Here is a 20,732-nt window from a genome sequence, read left to right as displayed (position 1 = left end):
TTTTAAAAGGTATTTTAAAACCTTTTATTTCATTTCTTTACGTTTTGGAAGGTATTTTAAAGTCTTTCATCATTTCTTTACATTTTCAAAGTAAATGCATTAGTCACCAATACAAAGTCATCCTTTGTTTTACATACCATGTCGGATTTTAACCCGAGTACGATGACGAATGTTGACTAATTATATACAAATGAACTTAGGACAATTAGTTCATAACCATTTTCAAAACTATTCATGTCAAGCTTGCAAAGTCGAACCCGACATCGAATATTGTCAAAAAAATGACGATTATTCAAGTCCCGTTCTTCCAATCAACACAAAAGCGCCCTAAACGGTCTTTTCAAACCAAAACGGGTTCAAACGCCCGTTCTCCAAAATGTTTCATAAACTTTTTCAATGGTCAGAAGGCGTCTCCCATCGTTTACTGACCCGCGCCTAAACAGGCCACTCATTTTTCCACTTTCAAACTGATGCGTGTCTTTTATATGATGTTTTACATCCCTTTTTACACGCATTTCAGAGCTCATTCATGTAGTTTATACTGCATTTCTCCCTATTTCCGTCTACTTCCGTATTTTGTACATTATTGCAGAAATGTGAAGAATTCAACGGAAAATCAAGCCAAATCCGTCCCCGAGTAATCTGCATTGCAAATGACGTAAAGGAATCACTTAAGGAACGAGCTTGGTGCGCAATTCAAGGCCCAAAAGACAAGTCCACGAGTTTTAAGAAGTCAAGTAGCAGCTCAAGTAGTCGATCGACCATCACCCTCAGTCGATCGACCAATGTTCGGTTCCGAAGCTCTTTGTTCGAGAGAGCGATCGATCGACCAATCTATCGATCGATCGACCAGATTGCTATTCCAGACGTGAATTGAAAGACCGTGAATCTTGAAGCCCATTAAGTTTTAGGTTTTGATAATAATTGTTACGTATTTGCTATATAACGTAACATAAAACATTCAGTTTAGGATCGAAGTTTTTATCTAAGTTTCATACAGTAACTTTCAGTTTTGTTCATTCGAGTAATTAGGGTTTGGAACATCGTTTTAGCATTGGAATTCTGTTCTTGTTCTTAATCTTTCCTCTGAAATCTCGGTATTCTTTCTGCCCTAATTTCAGTTTATTGTTCTATTTTCATCATTAGTATAGATTTGCTAGTTAGTATCCCAAAAGCCAATTATCATATTATCGCTATTTGTTATCTACTTTAAGCATGAATTCAGTAATCGTTATTAGTTTTATTGTTGTTTTTACCCTTAGCATGAGTAGCTAATTCTATAGTGCTAGGATGTAGGGGATTTATGGCATAGGCGGCAATAGATTATACACGGACTGTTTCGCGTGTTGGTCGATCGACTGACATTGTAGGTCGATCGACTGACCTCGTAGGGTTTCAAATTCGTTTTAATTGTTTTAATGTTATATTTAACGAATCGAATGCATGCGACCAGTTAGATACCTAATTTATGACTGACCCATTAGATCGAAAGATAGGGAAAGTTGTTTGACCATCAATTAAATCGACTAAACTGTGCTAAGATCGGAAGATAGGTATAGTTTAGACCGTTAGTCACTTTTCAGGACGAAAGTTAGTATTAGTGACATTAGGGACCTATAGCGAGATCGAAAGATGCTATTTGTTAAGAGTGGACCGAGAGGACCTCTTTATTTCCCGCCTTACCTGTGTTTGATTCAGACCGATTTAGTTTGCTGCCGCCGAAGCTATAATGAACCAACCATCCTAGTACCCTTCCTTTATCTGTTTAAATCGTTTATTTAGTTTATTATCTTTATTCACTATTAGTTGTAGACCAATTCAATTCAACCCCCACAATAGTTACCTCAGACTGAATCTAAATCAACTAAAGTTTACATCTGCCTCCTTGTGGTTCGACCCTGTTGCCACTAGCCTAGGTTAGTCTTAATAGGAATTATAAATTTTATCTTTGGTACTCACAACGACGGGTATCACAAACCAGGGGAGACCCCTTTGCATCGCCAACAGGCTCGCGCCTCTTATGGCTTCCTGATGTAGGGTCTGTCCCTCTTCCAGCGTTCATCTAGGACGATCCCGAGTTCAGTTAACCCGAATATAGGACGGATCAGATGACGAATTTGCTCATTCAAACATCATATTTGCAAAATGCCTTACTAAGACAAATGGACCATGTTATGCACCATAAACCTAACTCGGTAAATGGATGTTTAATTTCCGTCTTGCATGCAAATCAACCATAAATCAAACTTGACATCTTATACTTGATACTTGGATTAAATAAACCGACATAGAAATCTCACATGTTAGGTTTAAACTATTGGATGCGCATTCATGCATTTAAACCGTTTTATCAATTTTTGCATTTAACCAACCAAGATCAATCAGTAGAGGCCGCTACCGCAGGCGGGATTGGGTGTCTGATTAAAGGGCTTCCCAATACGTACCTTCACCTCTTACTCAGAAACTTTGGATAGTGGACGACCTTATCCATGGTGTACGAGAGTCATTCTAGAGATAGGATGCTAAAGAGGGACGATTCCTTATCTTTAGTACCTATGTCAAACCCTGCTTTGTGCTTCGTTTGACCGAGGTATAAAGTGGATTCGAACGGGTTCCAAGCATCCCACAAATGCTTGGTGGCGACTCCGAACATCTTTAATCGTTTCGAGACCCTTGCCGAGACGAAACCGACCGATCTAAAATGATCGGGTCGAAAGCATTCTTACGCCGTTGAGCGTGGCTTTCAAAAGACCTCTATACGTCCGACAGATCGGCTCGGCGTGTTGGTGAGCCCATGTCCACAGATTGGCGACTCCGCTGGGGACAACTGGGACACTTGTGTCTTTCTGATCCCTAGATGGTGAGACTCGAACGAGGTCTTGGTTGAAATGCATTAATTGATATTACGGTCATAGTTGGGTTCCTTGTCCGGGCCCACAACCTAAGCCTTTTCGACCAATTGGCTCATCTCGTCGGCGTGAGTTTTCTCATCCCCGCGTTTCTCATCCCGATTGAGTCAAGCATACCGTTGACGTTACATATTTCTGTTTCGTCAAAGAGCTTTCATCACCTTCGAGCATGAGGCTAGGGCACCCTCCTTACACATTTTGTTTGGATTGGTATCCCTCTCGAAAATCGGGGTTTGATGGCTTGGTGTGTAACCCACCCTTTAAGCCAAAACCCTTGTCAGCATTATGCATAATATAATGAAACTGCGAGTGCTTATGTGTTATGTGATCATAAGTCCTTCCGTGTTATTTTCAAACTTTCAAAAACACCTTTTTGCGCCGTTATAATGGCCGTTTCAAACCTCGGTCTTTCGCCGACCGTTGCCTTTCAACACGCCTTTCTTGTCCGTCGTAATGCCGATTTTCAAACTCGGTTTTTTACAACCATTTCAATACGCCTTTCTAGGCCATCGTAATGACGATTTTCAAACCTGATTTTTTACAACCATTTTAACACCCCTTTCTAGGCCATCGTAATGAAGATTTTTCAAAACCATTTCGAAACGCCTTCCTAGGCCGTCGTAATGACGATTTTCAAACTCGGTTTTCTACAACCATTTCAAAATACCTTTTTACGCCGTTATAATCGCCGCATCAAGACACGGATTTTAACCCGTCTCGCGCCGACAATGGCTCTTTCAAACCCGAGAAAAGCACCCACCCTTTTCTCGAGACACTTTCAAGATCCCGAGGACCATACACCATCCCAGAGACCTTTTCAAACATTTCGAACCTCGATTTTCAAAACATACAATTTTGAATTTCAAAAACCGTCTCTGGAAATAGTACATTGTTTTCCGAGCCGACTCAAACTCAAACCGTCTTTTGCAAACAAACTTAAGACGACCTTTCAACTGACTGACTTGCGGAGATCCCTATTCTTCGGAAGCCATCCATAAAGCGACAAACGAATCTTTTTGAAAATCTCTATTTTCGAAAACTTCAGTCCACCATTCCAATTCCGCCTCGTGTCTACCGAGTCGAAGCAAACGTACTTATGGGTCTTTACTTATGAGTCGTCTCACCACGAGACTCGTCCAACGGCGTCACGCCACTACGTTGGACGCGAGTTAAAGTCCGGTCAACACCATCACGTTATAAATCAAGTCAGCACCAAGGTACCACACACGGTCACGTGACTCCCCGATAATCAATAGTAAGCCATGATATCGACCCTCCCCGATAGTCAATAGAGTCTAAACTATTTCCGACGACGGGTCCTTGGCTCAGACCCCTTAAGCCACCTCTCGCCACCATAGTCTTCAGGTTGTAATCTTCGATTAACTTGAGGGCTAGACTTTGACTTTTACCTTGTCCAAGACTCAGTCAAAGTATACGTTGCGATTTTATGACATTTCGTAAGTCCGTCGATAAGTGGTAGCTCAAACAGCCGTGTCAACCCCTTGGTCGTCATCTACATGACGATACGATCGTTTTGACAGTAATTAGAGTATATTTGGAGTCCGGGTAAAAAACCGTCTTCATTTTCTAAAACCGTCTTAGTCCGAGTCGGAATATTCTGAAAATTAGCGCTAAACATTATTTTTATATTATTTTTTACGAATTATCTTGCCTTGCGGAGTAAGGAAGTCCATATCTTCCCAATTTCCTAAATAAAACCGCAAAAATCTTTTTTGCTGAGGAGGAAAGGCCTCAGGAGAGAATGAAGTGGGTGCTGCGCCTTCTCCTGGGCTCGTTTTCCGTCAGTTTCATATATTTTTCGAATCTATTTTCCTAAACTTACACCTCGTGATTACTATAAATAAAGGTCTTTGCCTCTCATTTTCTTCACGCGAGTGTCCGCCTTCTCTTCTCTCTTTGCATTCTAAGTCCGTGCTATTGCTTTTTGGCATCTGCATGCTTGATCCATTTGACCACGAAAGCTCGAATCATTTCGTGGTACCCGTCTCTTTGCATGATCGATCAATTTGACCACTACACCTAATTAATCAATCAATCAATCTATAAAATCCTTTTTCAAAGCCACTTTCAATCTACATCGACTCGAGTTACCTCTAAAACATGAGCTTTGTTTAATCTCGCTTCGTTAACATGAAAGTCTGAGGGTGTAAATCCCATTATTTTATTTTGATTTCATTAATTTTGTAACATATTGTAAGGATTTATGCCGTAAAGATGCTCATTAAGTCGTAATATTTCTTTAAAATCAAGTTTTACAATCTTTTTTACGAAACAACATCGGAAAGATGTAGACAAGAAAAGCATCAGCTGATCCGCCTCATAGAATAGCCGAAGCATCTACTGTGCCTCTTCCAAAGGCTGCTTATCGGCCCCTGCTCTTCTTCTTCTTTCTCAAGTACCTTCGTTTCGCTTTTCAGTTTTCTTATTTCTTATTTCGTTCTTTCTTCTTATTTTCTTAATTCCCTTTCAAATTTATCACTCTAAATTACTTTATATCAAATCTTTTTCGACTCAAATCCATTATAATTCGATATTTGAGGGTTTTCGTCATTTATTTCAAATCCGGGTTTAAGAGCCTCGATTTTCCTATATCGAGTCCTTTGAATTCATCCTTTGTATATTATTTCGATATAATTTCCAATTTTAATCCTTTGTTTTTTGGTCTTTATTATTCCTCATTCCGTTTTAGTTTGTAACTCGAATTCATAACTTGTATAATCGATTCCGACTTCGACCTTTTCTTATAAAATGTCATATAATCAACGCTTAAATCACTTCCTTCGAGTCTAGTTAATCAATAGAGTTATACATGCTAGCTAAAAGATAGCACTCATAGTTTATATATTAAATAAATTATCTATTGATCAAACATCATTGAGAAGTTTAAAATATATTGTGAAACGCTCTAATTCGAGCATTGATATATAATTTTATTTGGAAGATATTTTTGAAAAAAAATTTGAACTTAAGTTAAAATCTAACTTGATGAAACAATAAATTTTTTAAAGTTTTTTTAAAAATAAGCTAAGAAAAGACAATTAGGTTAAAAAAAATTGATTAACTAAAATAAAGGCACTACAATTACGGGTGAGAAAAATAAGCAATTCATTTTTATTACGCGTATATGTTACGAACTGCGTTTTCAGTTATACGAATTTCTGTATATACAATACAGTTTATATAAATACTATATAAAATACTTATTGGCAAAATCTAAAACCTGATATACTGTTTTCGTTCCAGGTCTTCTTTTTTCTTATATATTGTTATAACAGAAGCAAGAAAGAACAAATAAAGAACAATAAAGAGACAAACGCACAGATTTACGTGGTTCACTAACGGTGTGTTAGCTACGTCCACAGGGCAGAAGGGAGAGAGTTTTATTGATATGTGAGGAGTTTTCAGATTACAGATTCAGACACAAACCCAACATATATATATAGAGGCGGGATCTCGTGAGTTGGGTTCTTACGGTGAGTTGTGAGTTTGGAAAATCTCAGCCACTAGATTAAAAGAAACCAAGGGCTGAGATTGAATCTAATATTAATAAAAACACGAAAGCTGGCAGTTGAATATCAAAACTCAGACACCTATGCTCCTCTTTACAAACCCAGAAAAACCTCCCCCAAATCTCTGGAAATTCACCCAAAAACAATGTTGTCCTCTCAATTTAACCAATTTTCCGATTAATTTCAACAATTATGTCTCAGATCTATTAAAAATGTTTATTTTCGATCAATTAACCTCTATGTATCATCTCAATTTTACCAATTCGGTGCCTGAAAATCCCTCTATGTATCCTCCGTCAATCCGCCGTCAAACTCTCCGGCAAACTCGCCGTCTGTCGAGCTCTACCTGTCTTCGCTCCGTACCAGTAACCAGTCCTCGAATTCGCGAATGCATGTTTGACGATAAAATCCTAGCGCAGTATCGACGATACTGATGAAAACGACGTCGTCATTGCCGGTAAACTCGTCGGAAAATCGGAGCGAGTCGACCGAGTTCAACAGTGGTAAGGAGGTGAGAAAGGATGTGTCATCTTTGCCCTCTCGTTGTTTGGGTGAGTTCAACAGTTAGTTGTTTGGAGCGTAAGAATCTGTTTTGCTCTACTGTGTTTTCTCAATCCCGACCTGTTAATCAACTTTAGTCATTTAATTATCAACTAACGCTCTGATTGTCATTGGTGTTTCATGCGTTTTATGTTTAATGCTTTTCTAAACTATTTAATCTATGTTTTACTCTATGTTATAAAGACATCGGTTATGTTTTACACTATGTTAAAAAGGGATATTGACTTTATTTATCAGTAGTGTTTGATTTATTTGATATCGTGTTGTATGTGGCAATGATAAAATTGTGAATTGATCATCTAAAGTTACTTGCTGATGTTGAGGAAGAGATTGAATTACATTCTTTTTTTTTTTCTAGAGGGATAAAAAGTGTTGCTTTTATTAATTATGAGTTGAAATAAAATCGGAGGCTACAATATCAGCAACTAGTTCAGGACACGAGTCAACCCGTACACAAGTCCAGTAATCAAGTGACATGAAATCTGCCATACAATGCGCTGCTTCATTCCATGTTCTCTTCACAAAATAACATACATAGTTTATGTCGGTTTAGATATTCGAGAAATAGATGAGCACCATCCTCGGTGACGCGTGTTTAGAACTAGTTGTGAGTACTCATGATGCCGACATGATACTTGGACTAAATATTAATTCATACGAATGATAATCGAGTATTATAATAAAACTGCATTAATAATAGCTAATTAAAATGGGTGTTATTCTACTGTTATTATAGTGTTATTTTAAATAGTGTTGGATACTTAGATAGATACATTTGACAATAGAGTAATACCACACAGTGCATTAATAATAGAATAACACCACAATTACATCACAATAACAGCAGAATAACAGTAGAATAACAACACAATAACACGGGCTAAAAAAAAGGAAAAAAAAAATCAAAGTCGTAAAAAAAATCAAAGTGGCACCGTAATAACATCACAATAACACCAGAATAACAACACAATAACATGCAGTAAAAAAAAGAGTAAAAAAATTGAAGTAGTAAAAAAAATCAAAGTCGTAAAAAAAATCAAAGTAACAGCAGAATAACATCACAATAACAGTAGAATAACAGCACAATAACACGTGGTAAAAAAAAGAAAAAAAAATGAAAGTCGTAAAAAAAATCAAAGTAACAACAGAATAACATCAGAATAACAGTAGAATAACAGCACAATAACACGTGGTAAAAAAAAATCAAAGTCGTAAAAAAAAATCAAAGTAACAGTAGAATAACATCACAATAACAATAAGATCACAATAACATGTGGTAAAAAAAAGAGAAAAAAAATCAAAGTCGTAGTAAAAAAACAAAGTAAAAAAAAGCACAATAACATCATAATAACACGAGGTAAAAAATAAGAGTAAAAAAAATTCAAGTAAAAAAAAATCTGGTACAAAAAGAAAAAGAAAAAAAAGGTAACATAATGAGAAAATTAGAGAAAAACATAAGAGAAAAAAAAATCAAAGTTGTAAATAAAAAGCATAATAACACGGGGTAAAAAAAAGAGATAAAAAAAATTAAAGTAAAAAAAAAAGTAGCACTAGAAAAAAGAGAAAATAAACTAAATAACAATACTTTTATATGACAACTAAGATTAATCTTGGCCACTCATCTCTAATTTAATCTAATGGCTGAGATTCCCCCAACTCACAACTCACCATAAGAACCAAAATCACCAAATCCAATATATATATATATATATATATATATATATATATATATATATATATAGAGAGAGAGAGAGAGAGAGAGAGAGAGAGAGAGAGAGAGAGAGAGAGAGAGAGAGAGAGAGAGAGAGAGAGAGAGAGAGAGAGAGATAAATTGTTTTTTTCTTCAAATCCAAAAAAGTTTCTTTTTTTATATGTAGGTCGTCGACTCAGCCTTTTTGGCATTAATAAAAAAAAAATAATAAAAATTTTATCGCCATGAGTGCTCCATATCGATAAATTTCTAACTTTTTTTAACTGTCTCGGTATTAACATAGTGGTAGAAAGAATACGCTGCTGCACCTGGACTTCAAACCGTTTAGTTTTAACCATGTTAATGGGCCCACAGAGAGAGAGAGAGAGAGAGAGAGAGAGAGGTAAGATCCGGTGAGAACGAACACTCGGTGAGAATGGTGAGAACGAACTAACTAACCTATATTATAATAAAACCCAGTACAGTTGTCTTAAGAAATTAAAATACACACTCGTTTGAACTATTCAACCTCTCATTCACAACTTCACCTTCTTTCACATACATCGGAGTCGGAGCTCTGGCAAGCTATCACCAGCAGCACGCTCGCTTGACGGCCGCACACCACCAACGGATCTCTGACAGCCACCACAACCATACATGCACCTTCAACACACTGCCACCGGCATCACCAATAAAAACAAACTCATTCATTCACCCATCCTTTGTCGCACATCCTCACGCCACCACCGAACGCAGGCAAACATTCCGACCAACGAGTTAAGATCCGACGACTTTACCGGCGAAGGCTTACAGCTTACCTGCTGAATCTCATTACAGCATTTGCGACCACTTTTGCTTCTCCATCTTCACTCTCGCAATCGTCCTCATCATCGGTGCATCACCATACCCACCTGTCATTTGTATTCATTCTAATTACCACACCACCTCCCATTCGTTTGTTCCCAATTATTCAATGTATCTGCATTAAGATTTGATGTATCTAACTACTACTTTAATGTATCTTGAGGTAGATACACAAAATTAGTTATTAGGTACAACAAAATTGATTCCAGATACATCGATATATAAGCCAGATACACTGATTTCGTTTACAATAGCAATACAGAGAAAGAAAGGTATTCATCTGATGATGGTGACGGAAAAAGAAAAGAGAGGGAGACAAAGACTTGCATAAATGTTAAACATACAACACAAAGATGTCGTCGGCAACGTCACCGGCAGAACCTCGGCGGTCTAACCTCCATCAGTTACAAGGGTCGGCTGCGGTGTCGCGCGTTAGAAGGAGACTCACGACCATTTTCCAATTACACATTCTAGAATCCCTCAATCCCCAATTTCGCTCATCCCCAAACTTTCATCTGCTTCTGCCGCCGACAATCGGATAACGACCGGCGACTCTCTCATTTCCAATAAGCCACTGTCGGCGATTTGGATGCGGAATAAGGGTGAGGTGGATGCGCAGTAGGGGCGATGACAATGGTCGTCTCGGTGCCAGCGTCTTGTCTACGGCGGTATGTAACGAAGCTTGGTGTCGGTGTTAAGTGTGGTGGTCGCCGGATTATGGTGATAATGGCAGATTGGGATGAAGGGGATTTAGATGATTTGGGCTCGAGGTAGTAAATTATTAATAATGGGGTGGGCTGATAGTGTCGTTTGTTATTAATTATGGGCTAGATAGTTCGTTCTCATCGAGTGTTCGTTCTCACCGGATCCTAAATATATATATATATATATATATATATATATATATATATATATATATATATATATATATATATATATAGGGTTGGGGTCGGAGTGCGAACTAAAGTACGGTGCGAACCGTACGAACTAACCCAATAAAGCCATTCTCAATGGCGCTTCTTATTTTTCTATCCAACTGATGAAACAATTCGACACCCTCCCACCATAAACACTCAACCTCCATCACCTCTCACACATCCATCGACGGTGCCTCTTTCACTGCCGGCCACCACTTTCACCGCCGCTTCTACCACCCTTCCCCGGAACGGATTTCAGTCTATTATAGAGAAAAAGGTTAGCTTCAATTCTTATTTTAATCTTTGAATTGTTTAGTATTTTGAATCTATTCAATTGTGAAGATTCAAGTAGTTTTATGAGAAAACATAAGATTATAATCAAAAAATTTGATCTTTAGATATGAATTCTAATTAAAAATTAGGGTTTATAAAAATTGGTCATAAGGTGGTTGTGATTATAATCATAAGGTGGTTGTGATTCATATGGTTGTTGTGTTTTGACATTGTATAGTCATTTATTCTTGCATTCTATAAACCATTTACCAGCTACCTTAAATTTGGTGGCTGTATGTAGCGGCTGATACACTAGCGAAAGTGGAAGAGTTGGTGGAAAAAAGCAGTGTTGCCGCTTATATAACTGATTTAGATGGATTAACTCCTGTTTCAAGAGCGGCCCAATATGGTAGGTTTCGAGTGGCTGAAATGGTACTCGCCCGCTATCCTCGATCAGCAAAGATTCCTGACCATCATGGTAAAATATTCTTGCATCATCTCAAGCCGTCAGTTACAGAACTTGTTGATGACTCAACTAGCGGCCACCACTTCCACCGCCGCTAGTTGTGGATTTAAACTTTTGTAGATGTGTATGGCACATGCCAGAGATGTGTATCTGGTAAGGTAATGAAGTGTATCTAGCATGCGAGAGACGTGTATCTAGTAAGGTAAAAGAGTGTGTCTAGAAATCTAAAGAAGTGTATCTAGCATGTCATAGATGTGTATCTAGTAAGGTAAATTAGTGTATCTATCTTGTAAGAGACTTGTATCTAACAAGTTAAAAGAGTGTATCTAGCAATCTATAGGAGTGTATCTAGCATGTCAGAGATTTGACGACTAAGTCTCCACTTTTAAGGGGTAAGTAACTAACTCCATCTCTGTCTCCTTTAACAACTTTGTTACAATTCAAATACAGATATTGGTTTGGTTTGGATGCAAGATGAGAGTTCTATGCAGCAGGTATCAACGTTCTCATAAACCCGATGCCGATGATACACAGGTCCTCTCTTCTTTTAATCGCAATTTGAATTGGAATTGTTTCTAAATATTAACCCGCTCCATTTATTAATTCCAGGTTGCTGAAATTGATAGACGGATTCAACAAGAATCTAATGCTGATAAGCATATTCACAAGCTCTTGTTGCTCGGTACTCCCTTTTATCTTCGAAACTGATTTTCCAGCATGAATTGATGCGCACCCGTTGACTGAACTTGAAAGTGATCATTTTATGTCCTGAGTCATAAGGTGCTTCTTTGACTTGATCACGGAACCCTCTTTTGCCGTTTACCTTCTCCCTCCATTACACCCTTAGAGCTAAGCTAGTTGTTTTGCATCGTGCTTATTCATTTGATAGCTGAATGTTTTCTTTTACCTGTGTTCTGAGTTGTTTTGCATTTAGCTGCCGGGGCTGATTGCTTTTAACGGAAGTATGGCTGTGCATTTAACAAGCCAACTAATAATAGGACCCTTCCTACGAATGATAACAGGAGCCTTCCTACCCTAAAAGAACCTCCCGCTGATGTATTCTCTATTTCACTTCTCTAATATTCTAGATAATAGTATTCATGGAAATAATAAGGGTGGTGCATCATCTTCTCTAACTTTAGATTCCACTAGCATATTAAACAGTCCCTCAGTCTCAAGTTGCTTGTTAGTGTCCAACTTTTGAATTGTCGTCACCTTCAATATCAGCAGCATCCTCTATGATAACTTCATGTTCTTTACCTGTATCCTTAATCTCTTTCATTGTTGGATGTAGGATGATTGTTTTGCCCAAGACAGCTGAATTGAAACCATTTGTTACAAAGGTACCCATTTCACATCTCTTATAATCGTTGTAGGAAATTTCATCTCCCTATTACCGGTATTCAATGAATGATTATATTGTTTTGAGTTTTGTTATGATCAATTAATTAGTTACTTAGGGTTTATGAATGTGTAATTTTGTGGTATATATGATTTTGATAAGGAAAGGAACAACTAACAAGGAACTTAAAGTAAATTATCTTTTCTTCTTTTCTTCGGTGTTAGGAATTTAAAAGTGTATCTAGCTAGCTAAATGTATGTAGGTAGAAAATTAAAGGAGTGTATCTAGCTAGCTAAATATAAGTATCTAGCAACTTAAAGGAGTGTATCTAACTAACTAAAGGTTTGTATCTAGCAACTTAAAAAAGTGTAGCTAGCTAGCTAAAAGTAAGTATCTAGCAATTTAAATGAGTGTATCTAGCTAGGTAGAGGTATGGATCTAGCAAGTTAAAGGTGTGTATCTAGCTAGCTAAAGGTATGTATCTATCAACTTAAAAGAGTGTATCTATCTAGTTAGTTAAAGGTATGTATCTAGCAACTTCAAGTAGTGTATCTAGCAAGTTAAAGGTTTATTTCTAGCAACTAAATGAGATCAAACGAGTACTCCATATTTCATAATGGGACTAAGTTTACGTACGTAAGGATCAGCTTCGCTTTTACCGTTTCGGATGGAACCTTGTTTGAGCTGAAGGACCATACAAATAGCTCCCATTTTTCTACAAACTTCGCCTGCTGATTTTTTCTATGGACAAGCTTTCTTATTCGGATGGTCCAAATCGTTAAATTAAATGTGGAATAATCATGATGGTCAGTTGTTAGGAAATGGGGTCACTGCATTCTGTTGAAAGACTTGACGCAGAAGTCCGCAATTCATAAATGTTTCTGAAGACTGAATAATCATCCGTGTCAACCCCCATACAAAGCTTGGACCAAACTCTATTAACCTGAATAATGCAGTAAAAAAAGTCAGCAATAAAATTTGTAAAAAAGGTCACTATTTTAATCAACTTTTGCTATTAAACCCTCTCCAGGTCAAAAAAAAGTAGTTCTACCATTTTGGTATTGACTATAAGTTGTTGCATGTGCCTTAGGAGCCTCAAATCGCAATTAGAGACGGAAGTGGACACGTGGATTGTTGGATTGACAACAACCATGGCCCATTTTAGCAAATGGAATTGACACGGTATGACGCGCCATGGGTCATGGGTCGTGCCTAGGCCATGGGTTGAAAAAGAAGATAGTGCCTAGCCAGATCTGAAAAAGAACATTGGTTTGTACAGTTCTGAGCTTTGCAATTCCTGATGCTTCATTGCTGATCATTACCTTCATTTCATCATTGTTTGATGATCGCAGACGTGGTAACGGTTAATCTGTAAAATGAGCTTCTTTGACTGTCAGTCTGTCGGAATTTAAACCGTGCTACTGTCCCTTGTATGATTGTCAGACCATTGAGCAGGCTAATTATTTTTCTTTTTGGTTTGAGGTTAAAGGTTGCTCATTGACTGACGGTGCCAGGGCATTGAGTAAACATGTCAATAGATGCAGCAGCCAGTATTGGGGTAAACTAGAAGGAAACGGTCAGTATGCAGTACCTTTTGCGCGTACTTGTTCATTCTACAAAGTGTGTGCTGTTTGAGATATTCCTTTGCTGTCACTAGCTACAAAATCCCTTTTGTTCTTGGGCTGCATTGCCGTGCTGTAACCCGTAAGTTTTAGTTCAAAACGGGTAATTTGATTACTGAGAACTCTGCTATGACCTTCAGATTCGAGTAAAAACCAGCATGCCATGAAGGTGATAACCCACATTCTGGATCATTGTAAATGGTTGAATGTGCATATTGTCCGTCCACATGGCCCCGTCTTTGAAATACGTGTTCCCGAAGGTTATGGTGCTCGGTGGTCCTGCGATGGGACCAAGGTAATTCCTGCCTGTTATTTTTTTTCGCTTGATGTATACACACCTGAACTTGAAATTATCTGACCCGAACCCAAATGCAAAAGTACTCAAAATGCATGTATGTATGCATTGACGGTCTTTTGCAGCAATTGGGTTAATTGGGTTGCAGTATCTTAATGAGATTAACAGTGTTCTTAGCGCATCTTCTAATCATAATCAGGGTTTTAATCATAATCCAGGTATGGGAGTATATGGAGGAGGATGTGACTATGGGGATGAATTGATTTCAGTTCATATAATAGTTTTCTGATGAACCCTTGGGATTATGCTGCTTCCTGTATGAACCAGTCCATCATGGCATCAACTGATATGTTTCAGTACTAATTCAAGAACCTTCAAGGCATGTGAGAGCTTTTCCTTTCCACAATCAAAATTTAATTAAGCGATATAAATGCGTGCATACGTTTGATTAATCTTCTTAATTTGGGTTTTAGTAGTTATTATGAATTGAATAAAGTAGCTTGTTGTGGGGATTAGTATATAAATTAAGGTTGAATGTATGTAAATGAGTCGTTATATTTTTGCAATATGTTATGTTCCTGGTTTATTAAGAAATTTGATTGATTTTAATGTATTATTAATTTGTTTGTGTCTATATATGTATTACGGAATCATGGTGTTTTGATTCTCTAGAAAGTATGGAGAATTTGTCAAAAGCAGAAAGTGCTACTGTGCTAGTGTATAAGGATATGCTCTTGTTTTGCCTGTATGTACTCGAAATTTTAACTTGAAATCTTTGCGGAAAATAACCATATTTGACACTCTTGCGCCATGTCATGTCTGACTTGCAGGAAGCAGCCAACATTTTTTAAGAAAATTTGCATCAAAATCCAGGTTGCTCTCTCATTATTGCTTCTCCCAAATTCTGAAACATTTTTTAAGAAAATTTCAAAATTATTTTTACGAAGCTGTGATTGCCAGACGATGTTGTGTTACTGGAAAGTTGCCTAGTTTTCTCTGGCGGATAATTGCAGTCAAATCATGAATGCTAAAATTATGTGATTGCCATGTTCTTTTTTTAGTGCAGAGATCCTTCAAAACATCTATCGTGCCCAGTTTCTCCCATCATTAGCCCTCTCCGGAGTCCAATCTTCACAAAAAACATGCACAAAGAGGGCAATTTGAAAATAGTTTTGGTCGATCGTTCAAAGGATATAGTTTCGGAAGCCAATGCTGCAAATCTGGACAGGAAAGAGATCATGGATTTTACTATGGAATTTAAACGGACCAGTATAGAGGACGAGATGGTACTAGAAAACCTGAAGCCCGGTGCTGATCTAGAATACCCGTGTATAAAGAACTATGGAGGAAAGAGGTTGCCAAGTTGAATGAGGGAAGGAATCCAGAGCTGGCTTCCAAATCTGGTTGAAATTCACATATATGAGTGCAAAGAATGCATAAATATGTGCTCCTTTGGAAGACTCCCTCATCTTTGAAATCTAGCCTTACTAAACTTGGATAAGGTGGAATACATAGAAAATGGTAGTAGCAGCAAAAGTAACATGGTAGTTCTTGCAGACGAATACCCTTCCATTCCTTTATACCCGTCCCTTACAGACCTCACGCTCAATGACATACCTGAGTTGAAAGGATGAAGGAGTATTACAGTGTCTACTATTTGCTGAGGTATAATCTCAAGTCCACAAAAGTGAAAATTAGAGATATGTATCTAGATAATTAGAAATATGTATCTAGCTAGCTAGAGGTATGTATCTAGCAAGTTAGAGGAGTGTATCTAACTAGTTAGGGGTATGTATCTAGCAAGTTAGAGGAGTGTATCTAACTAGCTAGAGGTATGTATCTAGCATGCTAAAAGTTTGTATCTAACAACTCAATGGGATCAAACGAGGGGAACGGGTATCCTAAATTTAGGACGGAAAAGAGTTTAGGATTGTATTAGATGGGTATCCTCGTCCTTCTTTGAAATGACTTAATTTTTACATTTGCATTTCTACGAAAATTTATATGTTTATCGACTAGGTGTTGACCTGTTGCGAATAACACTTGTATTGCATCTGATAAAAGTGAAACTCTTTATTACATTCACGGTTCATTACAAGTTAATCATACAACAAACATTACAAGTTAATCATACAACAAAAAGAGCACTAGCAAGTAGTACACCCTTTTGAATCCTGATTACAGCGAGAACTCGAAACCAAAGTTTAGGCTTTTGGTATGAATCATCGTCTTAAACAATTAACAACAGCTATCGGAACTTCAATAGTTTCTAAAATCCAACCTTTTATACAACTGAAATTCTACCACATGAAAAGCTATCTGTAATCTTAATTGCATGAACAAACACAAGTGGTGTCATCTTTTTTAAGAAATAAGAGCCTAGGTACACAAGTCTCTTACTGTAGATACACAAGTCTCTTACTGTAGATACACAAGATGAACGACGTCACCAACAATGTCAGACAACCATCACAAGACCAACAACACAGCCAGCCCACTAAAATAACGCCTCACACAACCACCATCGAGGAGAGATGAAGAGAGTTTGAATGGTTTGGTAGTGGTGTTGACCAGATCTACATCACCAACCACTGACAATATAGGCCGACATCCGACATGACCGGTCCAACCTTCGGCCTACCACCTTCTCGACAATCACCAGTCAAACATCTTCATAATTTCTGAAATTGAGGAAATTATTGAAGTGTCAGCGGTTTCTGAGATGAGGTGTCGGTGGTTTCTGGAGGTGTAGCAGTGTCGGCAGTCGTTACTTATACGGTGGTCTCAGATTAGTGCGGAAAAGAGAAGAGAAGCATAAAGGTAATGGTTCCGGCGAATGTCCGACATAATAAGCAAGTCCAATGAATCCACGATTAAAGGCGCTAGTAATGGAGGTGACCGGAGCTCCGGCGACGATGTCGGTTGGGGCCTGGGGGTGCTTGAGGTGAAAGGGATGTGTGTGTTATGGGTGAGTAGTTGAGAGTTGCGATTACAGTGTGAGAATTGGTTTGAGGTGAAAGGGATGTGTGTGTTATGTGAAGGGTTAATCCTGACCATATATCAAGTCTAATCTGACAGTCACCCTTTAGTTCGTAAGTTCGCACCGAACTTTTAGTTCGCACGAGATCCTATTTCTATATAGGGTCGGGGTCAGGTGCGAACTAAAGTATGGTGCGAACCGTACGAACTAACCCAATAAAGCCATTCTCAATGGCGCTTCTTATTTTTCTATCCAACTGATGAAACAATTCGACACCCTCCCACCATAAACACTCAACCTCCATCACCTCTCACACATCAATCGACGGTGCCTCTTTCACTGGCCGCCACCACTTTCACCGCCGCTTCTACCACCCTTCCCGGAACGTTTCAGATCTATTATAGAGAAAAAGGTTAGCTTCAATTCTTATTTTAATCTTTGAATTGTTTAGTATTTTGAATCTATTCAATTGTGAAGATTCAAGTAGTTTTATGAGAAAACATAAGATTATAATCAAAAAATTTGATCTTTAGATATGAATTCTAATTAAAAATTAGGGTTTATAAAAATTGGTCATAAGGTGGTTGTGATTATAATCATAAGGTGGTTGTGATTCATATGGTGGTTGTGTTTTGACATTGTATAGTCATTTATTCTTGCATTCTATAAACCATTTACCAGCTACCTTAAATTTGGTGGCTGTATGTAGCGGCTGATACACTAGCGAAAGTGGAAGAGTTGGTGGAAAAAAAGGTCTTTGCCGCTTATATAACTGATTTAGATGGATTAACCCCTGTTTCAAGAGCGGCCCAATGTGGTAGGTTTCGAGTGGCTGAAATGGTACTCGCCCGCTATCCTCGATCAGCAAAGATTCCTGACCATCATGGTAAAATATTCTTGCATCATCTCAAGCCGTCAGTTACAGAACTTGGTGATGACTCAACTAGCGGCCACCACTTCCACCGCCGCTAGTTGTGGATTTAAACTTTTGTAGATGTGTATGGCACATGCCAGAGATGTGTATCTGGTAAGGTAATGAAGTGTATCTAGCATGCGAGAGACGTGTATCTAGTAAGGTAAAAGAGTGTGTCTAGAAATCTAAAGAAGTGTATCTAGCATGTCATAGATGTGTATCTAGTAAGGTAAATTAGTGTATCTATCTTGTAAGAGACTTGTATCTAACAAGTTAAAAGAGTGTATCTAGCAATCTATAGGAGTGTATCTAGCATGTCAGAGATTTGACGACTAAGTCTCCACTTTTAAGGGGTAAGTAACTAACTCCATCTCTGTCTCCTTTAACAACTTTGTTACAATTCAAATACAGATATTGGTTTGGTTTGGATGCAAGATGAGAGTTCTATGCAGCAGGTATCAACGTTCTCATAAACCCGATGCCGATGATACACAGGTCCGCTCTTCTTTTAATCGCAATTTCAATTGGAATTGTTTCGAAATATTAACCCGCTCCATTTATTAATTCCAGGTTGCTGAAATTGATAGACGGATTCAACAAGAATCTAATGCTGATAAGCATATTCACAAGCTCTTGTTGCTCAGTACTCCCTTTTATCTTCGAAACTGATTTTCCAGCATGAATTGATGCGCACCCGTTGACTGAACTTGAAAGTGATCATTTTATGTCCTGAGTCATGAGGTGCTTCTTTGACTTGATCACGGAACCCTCTTTTGCCGTTTACCTTCTCCCTCCATTACACCCTTAGAGCTAAGCTAGTTGTTTTGCATCGTGCTTATTCATTTGATAGCTGAATGTTTTCTTTTACCTGTGTTCTGAGTTGTTTTGCATTTAGCTGCCGGGGCTGATTGCTTTTAACGGAAGTATGGCTGTGCATTTAACAAGCCAACTAATAATAGGACCCTTCCTACGAATGATAACAGGAGCCTTCCTACCCTAAAAGAACCTCCCGCTGATGTATTCTCTTTTTCACTCCTCTAATATTCTAGATAATAGTATTCATGGAAATAATAAGGGTGGTGCATCATCTTCTCTAACTTTAGATTCCACTAGCATATTAAACAGTCCCTCAGTCTCAAGTTGCTTGTTAGTGTCCAACTTTTGAATTGTCGTCACCTTCAATATCAGCAACATCCTCTATGATAACTTCATCTTCTTTACCTGTATCCTTAATCTCTTTCATTGTTGGATGTAGGATGATTGTTTTGCCCAAGACAGCTGAATTGAAACCATTTGTTACAAAGGTACCCATTTCACATCTCTTATAATCGTTGTAGGAAATTTCATCTCCCTATTACCGGTATTCAATGAATGATTATATTGTTTTGAGTTTTGTTATGATCAATTGATTAGTTACTTAGGGTTTATGAATGTGTAATTTTGTGGTATATATGATTTTGATAAGGAAAGGAACAACTAACAAGGAACTTAAAGTAAATTATCTTTTCTTCTTTTCTTCGGTGTTAGGAATTTAAAAGTGTATCTAGCTAGCTAAATGTATGTAGGTAGGAAATTAAAGGAGTGTATCCAGCTAGCTAAATATAAGTATCTAGCAACTTAAAGGAGTGTATCTAACTAACTAAAGGTTTGTATCTAGCAACTTAAAAAAGTGTAGCTAGCTAGCTAAAAGTAAGTATCTAGCAATTTAAATGAGTGTATCTAGCTAGGTAGAGGTATGGATCTAGCAAGTTAAAGGTGTGTATCTAGCTAGCTAAAGGTATGTATCTATAAACTTAAAAGAGTGTATCTATCTAGTTAGTTAAAGGTATGTATCTAGCAACTTCAAGTAGTGTATCTAGCAAGTTAAAGGTTTATTTCTAGCAACTAAATGAGATCAAACGAGTACTCCATATTTCATAGTGGGACTAAGTTTACGTAAGGATCAACTTCGCCTTTACCGTTTCGGATGGAACCTTGTTTGAGCTGAAGGACCATACAAATAGCTCCCATTTTTCTACAAACTTCGCCTGCTGATTTTTTCTATGGACAAGCTTTCTTATTCGGATGGTCCAAATCGTTAAATTAAATGTGGAATAATCATGATGGTCAGTTGTCAGGAAATGGGGTCACTGCATTCTGTTGGAAGACTTGACGCAGAAGTCCGCAATTCATAAATGTTTCTGAAGACTGAATAATCATCCGTGTCAACCCCCATACAAAGCTTGGACCAAACTCTATTAACCTGAATAATGCAGTAAAAAAAGTCAGCAATAAAATTTGTAAAAAAGGTCACTATTTAAATCAACTTTTGCTGTTAAACCCTCTCCAGGACAAAAAAAAAGTAGTTCTACCATTTTGGTATTGACTATA

The 20,732-nt window shown here is 37.8% G+C and overlaps 1 protein-coding gene and 1 long non-coding RNA gene across 3 annotated transcripts; both read left to right on the top strand.

Moving 5' to 3' along the window:
* Positions 1-10,530: 10,530 nt before the first annotated feature.
* On the top strand, positions 10,531-16,628 carry LOC141643282 (uncharacterized). Of its 2 annotated transcripts, XM_074452364.1 has the most exons (10): positions 10,531-10,748; positions 11,046-11,222; positions 11,661-11,744; positions 11,820-11,892; positions 12,505-12,553; positions 13,643-14,128; positions 14,315-14,469; positions 14,688-15,214; positions 15,300-15,342; positions 15,531-16,628. In XM_074452364.1, exons 8-10 carry the CDS (start codon positions 15,147-15,149, stop codon positions 15,834-15,836), a joined length of 417 nt encoding a protein of 138 aa, XP_074308465.1. In that variant the 5' UTR covers positions 10,531-10,748; positions 11,046-11,222; positions 11,661-11,744; positions 11,820-11,892; positions 12,505-12,553; positions 13,643-14,128; positions 14,315-14,469; positions 14,688-15,146; the 3' UTR covers positions 15,837-16,628. The 2 variants fall into 2 exon arrangements, 1 of the variants encoding a protein (XP_074308465.1); XR_012543676.1 differs by lacking the exons at positions 12,505-12,553; positions 13,643-14,128; positions 14,315-14,469; ... (1 more) ...; positions 15,300-15,342; positions 15,531-16,628 and having other exon boundaries at positions 11,018-11,222; positions 11,820-11,899.
* A 1,588-nt stretch (positions 16,629-18,216) lies between these two features.
* On the top strand, positions 18,217-19,009 carry LOC141630970 (uncharacterized). Its single transcript, XR_012537574.1, has 3 exons — positions 18,217-18,335; positions 18,774-18,857; positions 18,933-19,009. It is a non-coding gene; the product is annotated as an uncharacterized LOC141630970 (long non-coding RNA).
* Positions 19,010-20,732: the final 1,723 nt, after the last annotated feature.

Source organism: Silene latifolia, chromosome 2, assembly GCF_048544455.1.
Source record: "Silene latifolia isolate original U9 population chromosome 2, ASM4854445v1, whole genome shotgun sequence".
Taxonomy (NCBI): Eukaryota; Viridiplantae; Streptophyta; class Magnoliopsida; order Caryophyllales; family Caryophyllaceae; genus Silene; species Silene latifolia.
Note: the sequence above shows the minus strand (reverse complement) of the source record. Positions and strands in the feature narration are given on the sequence as shown.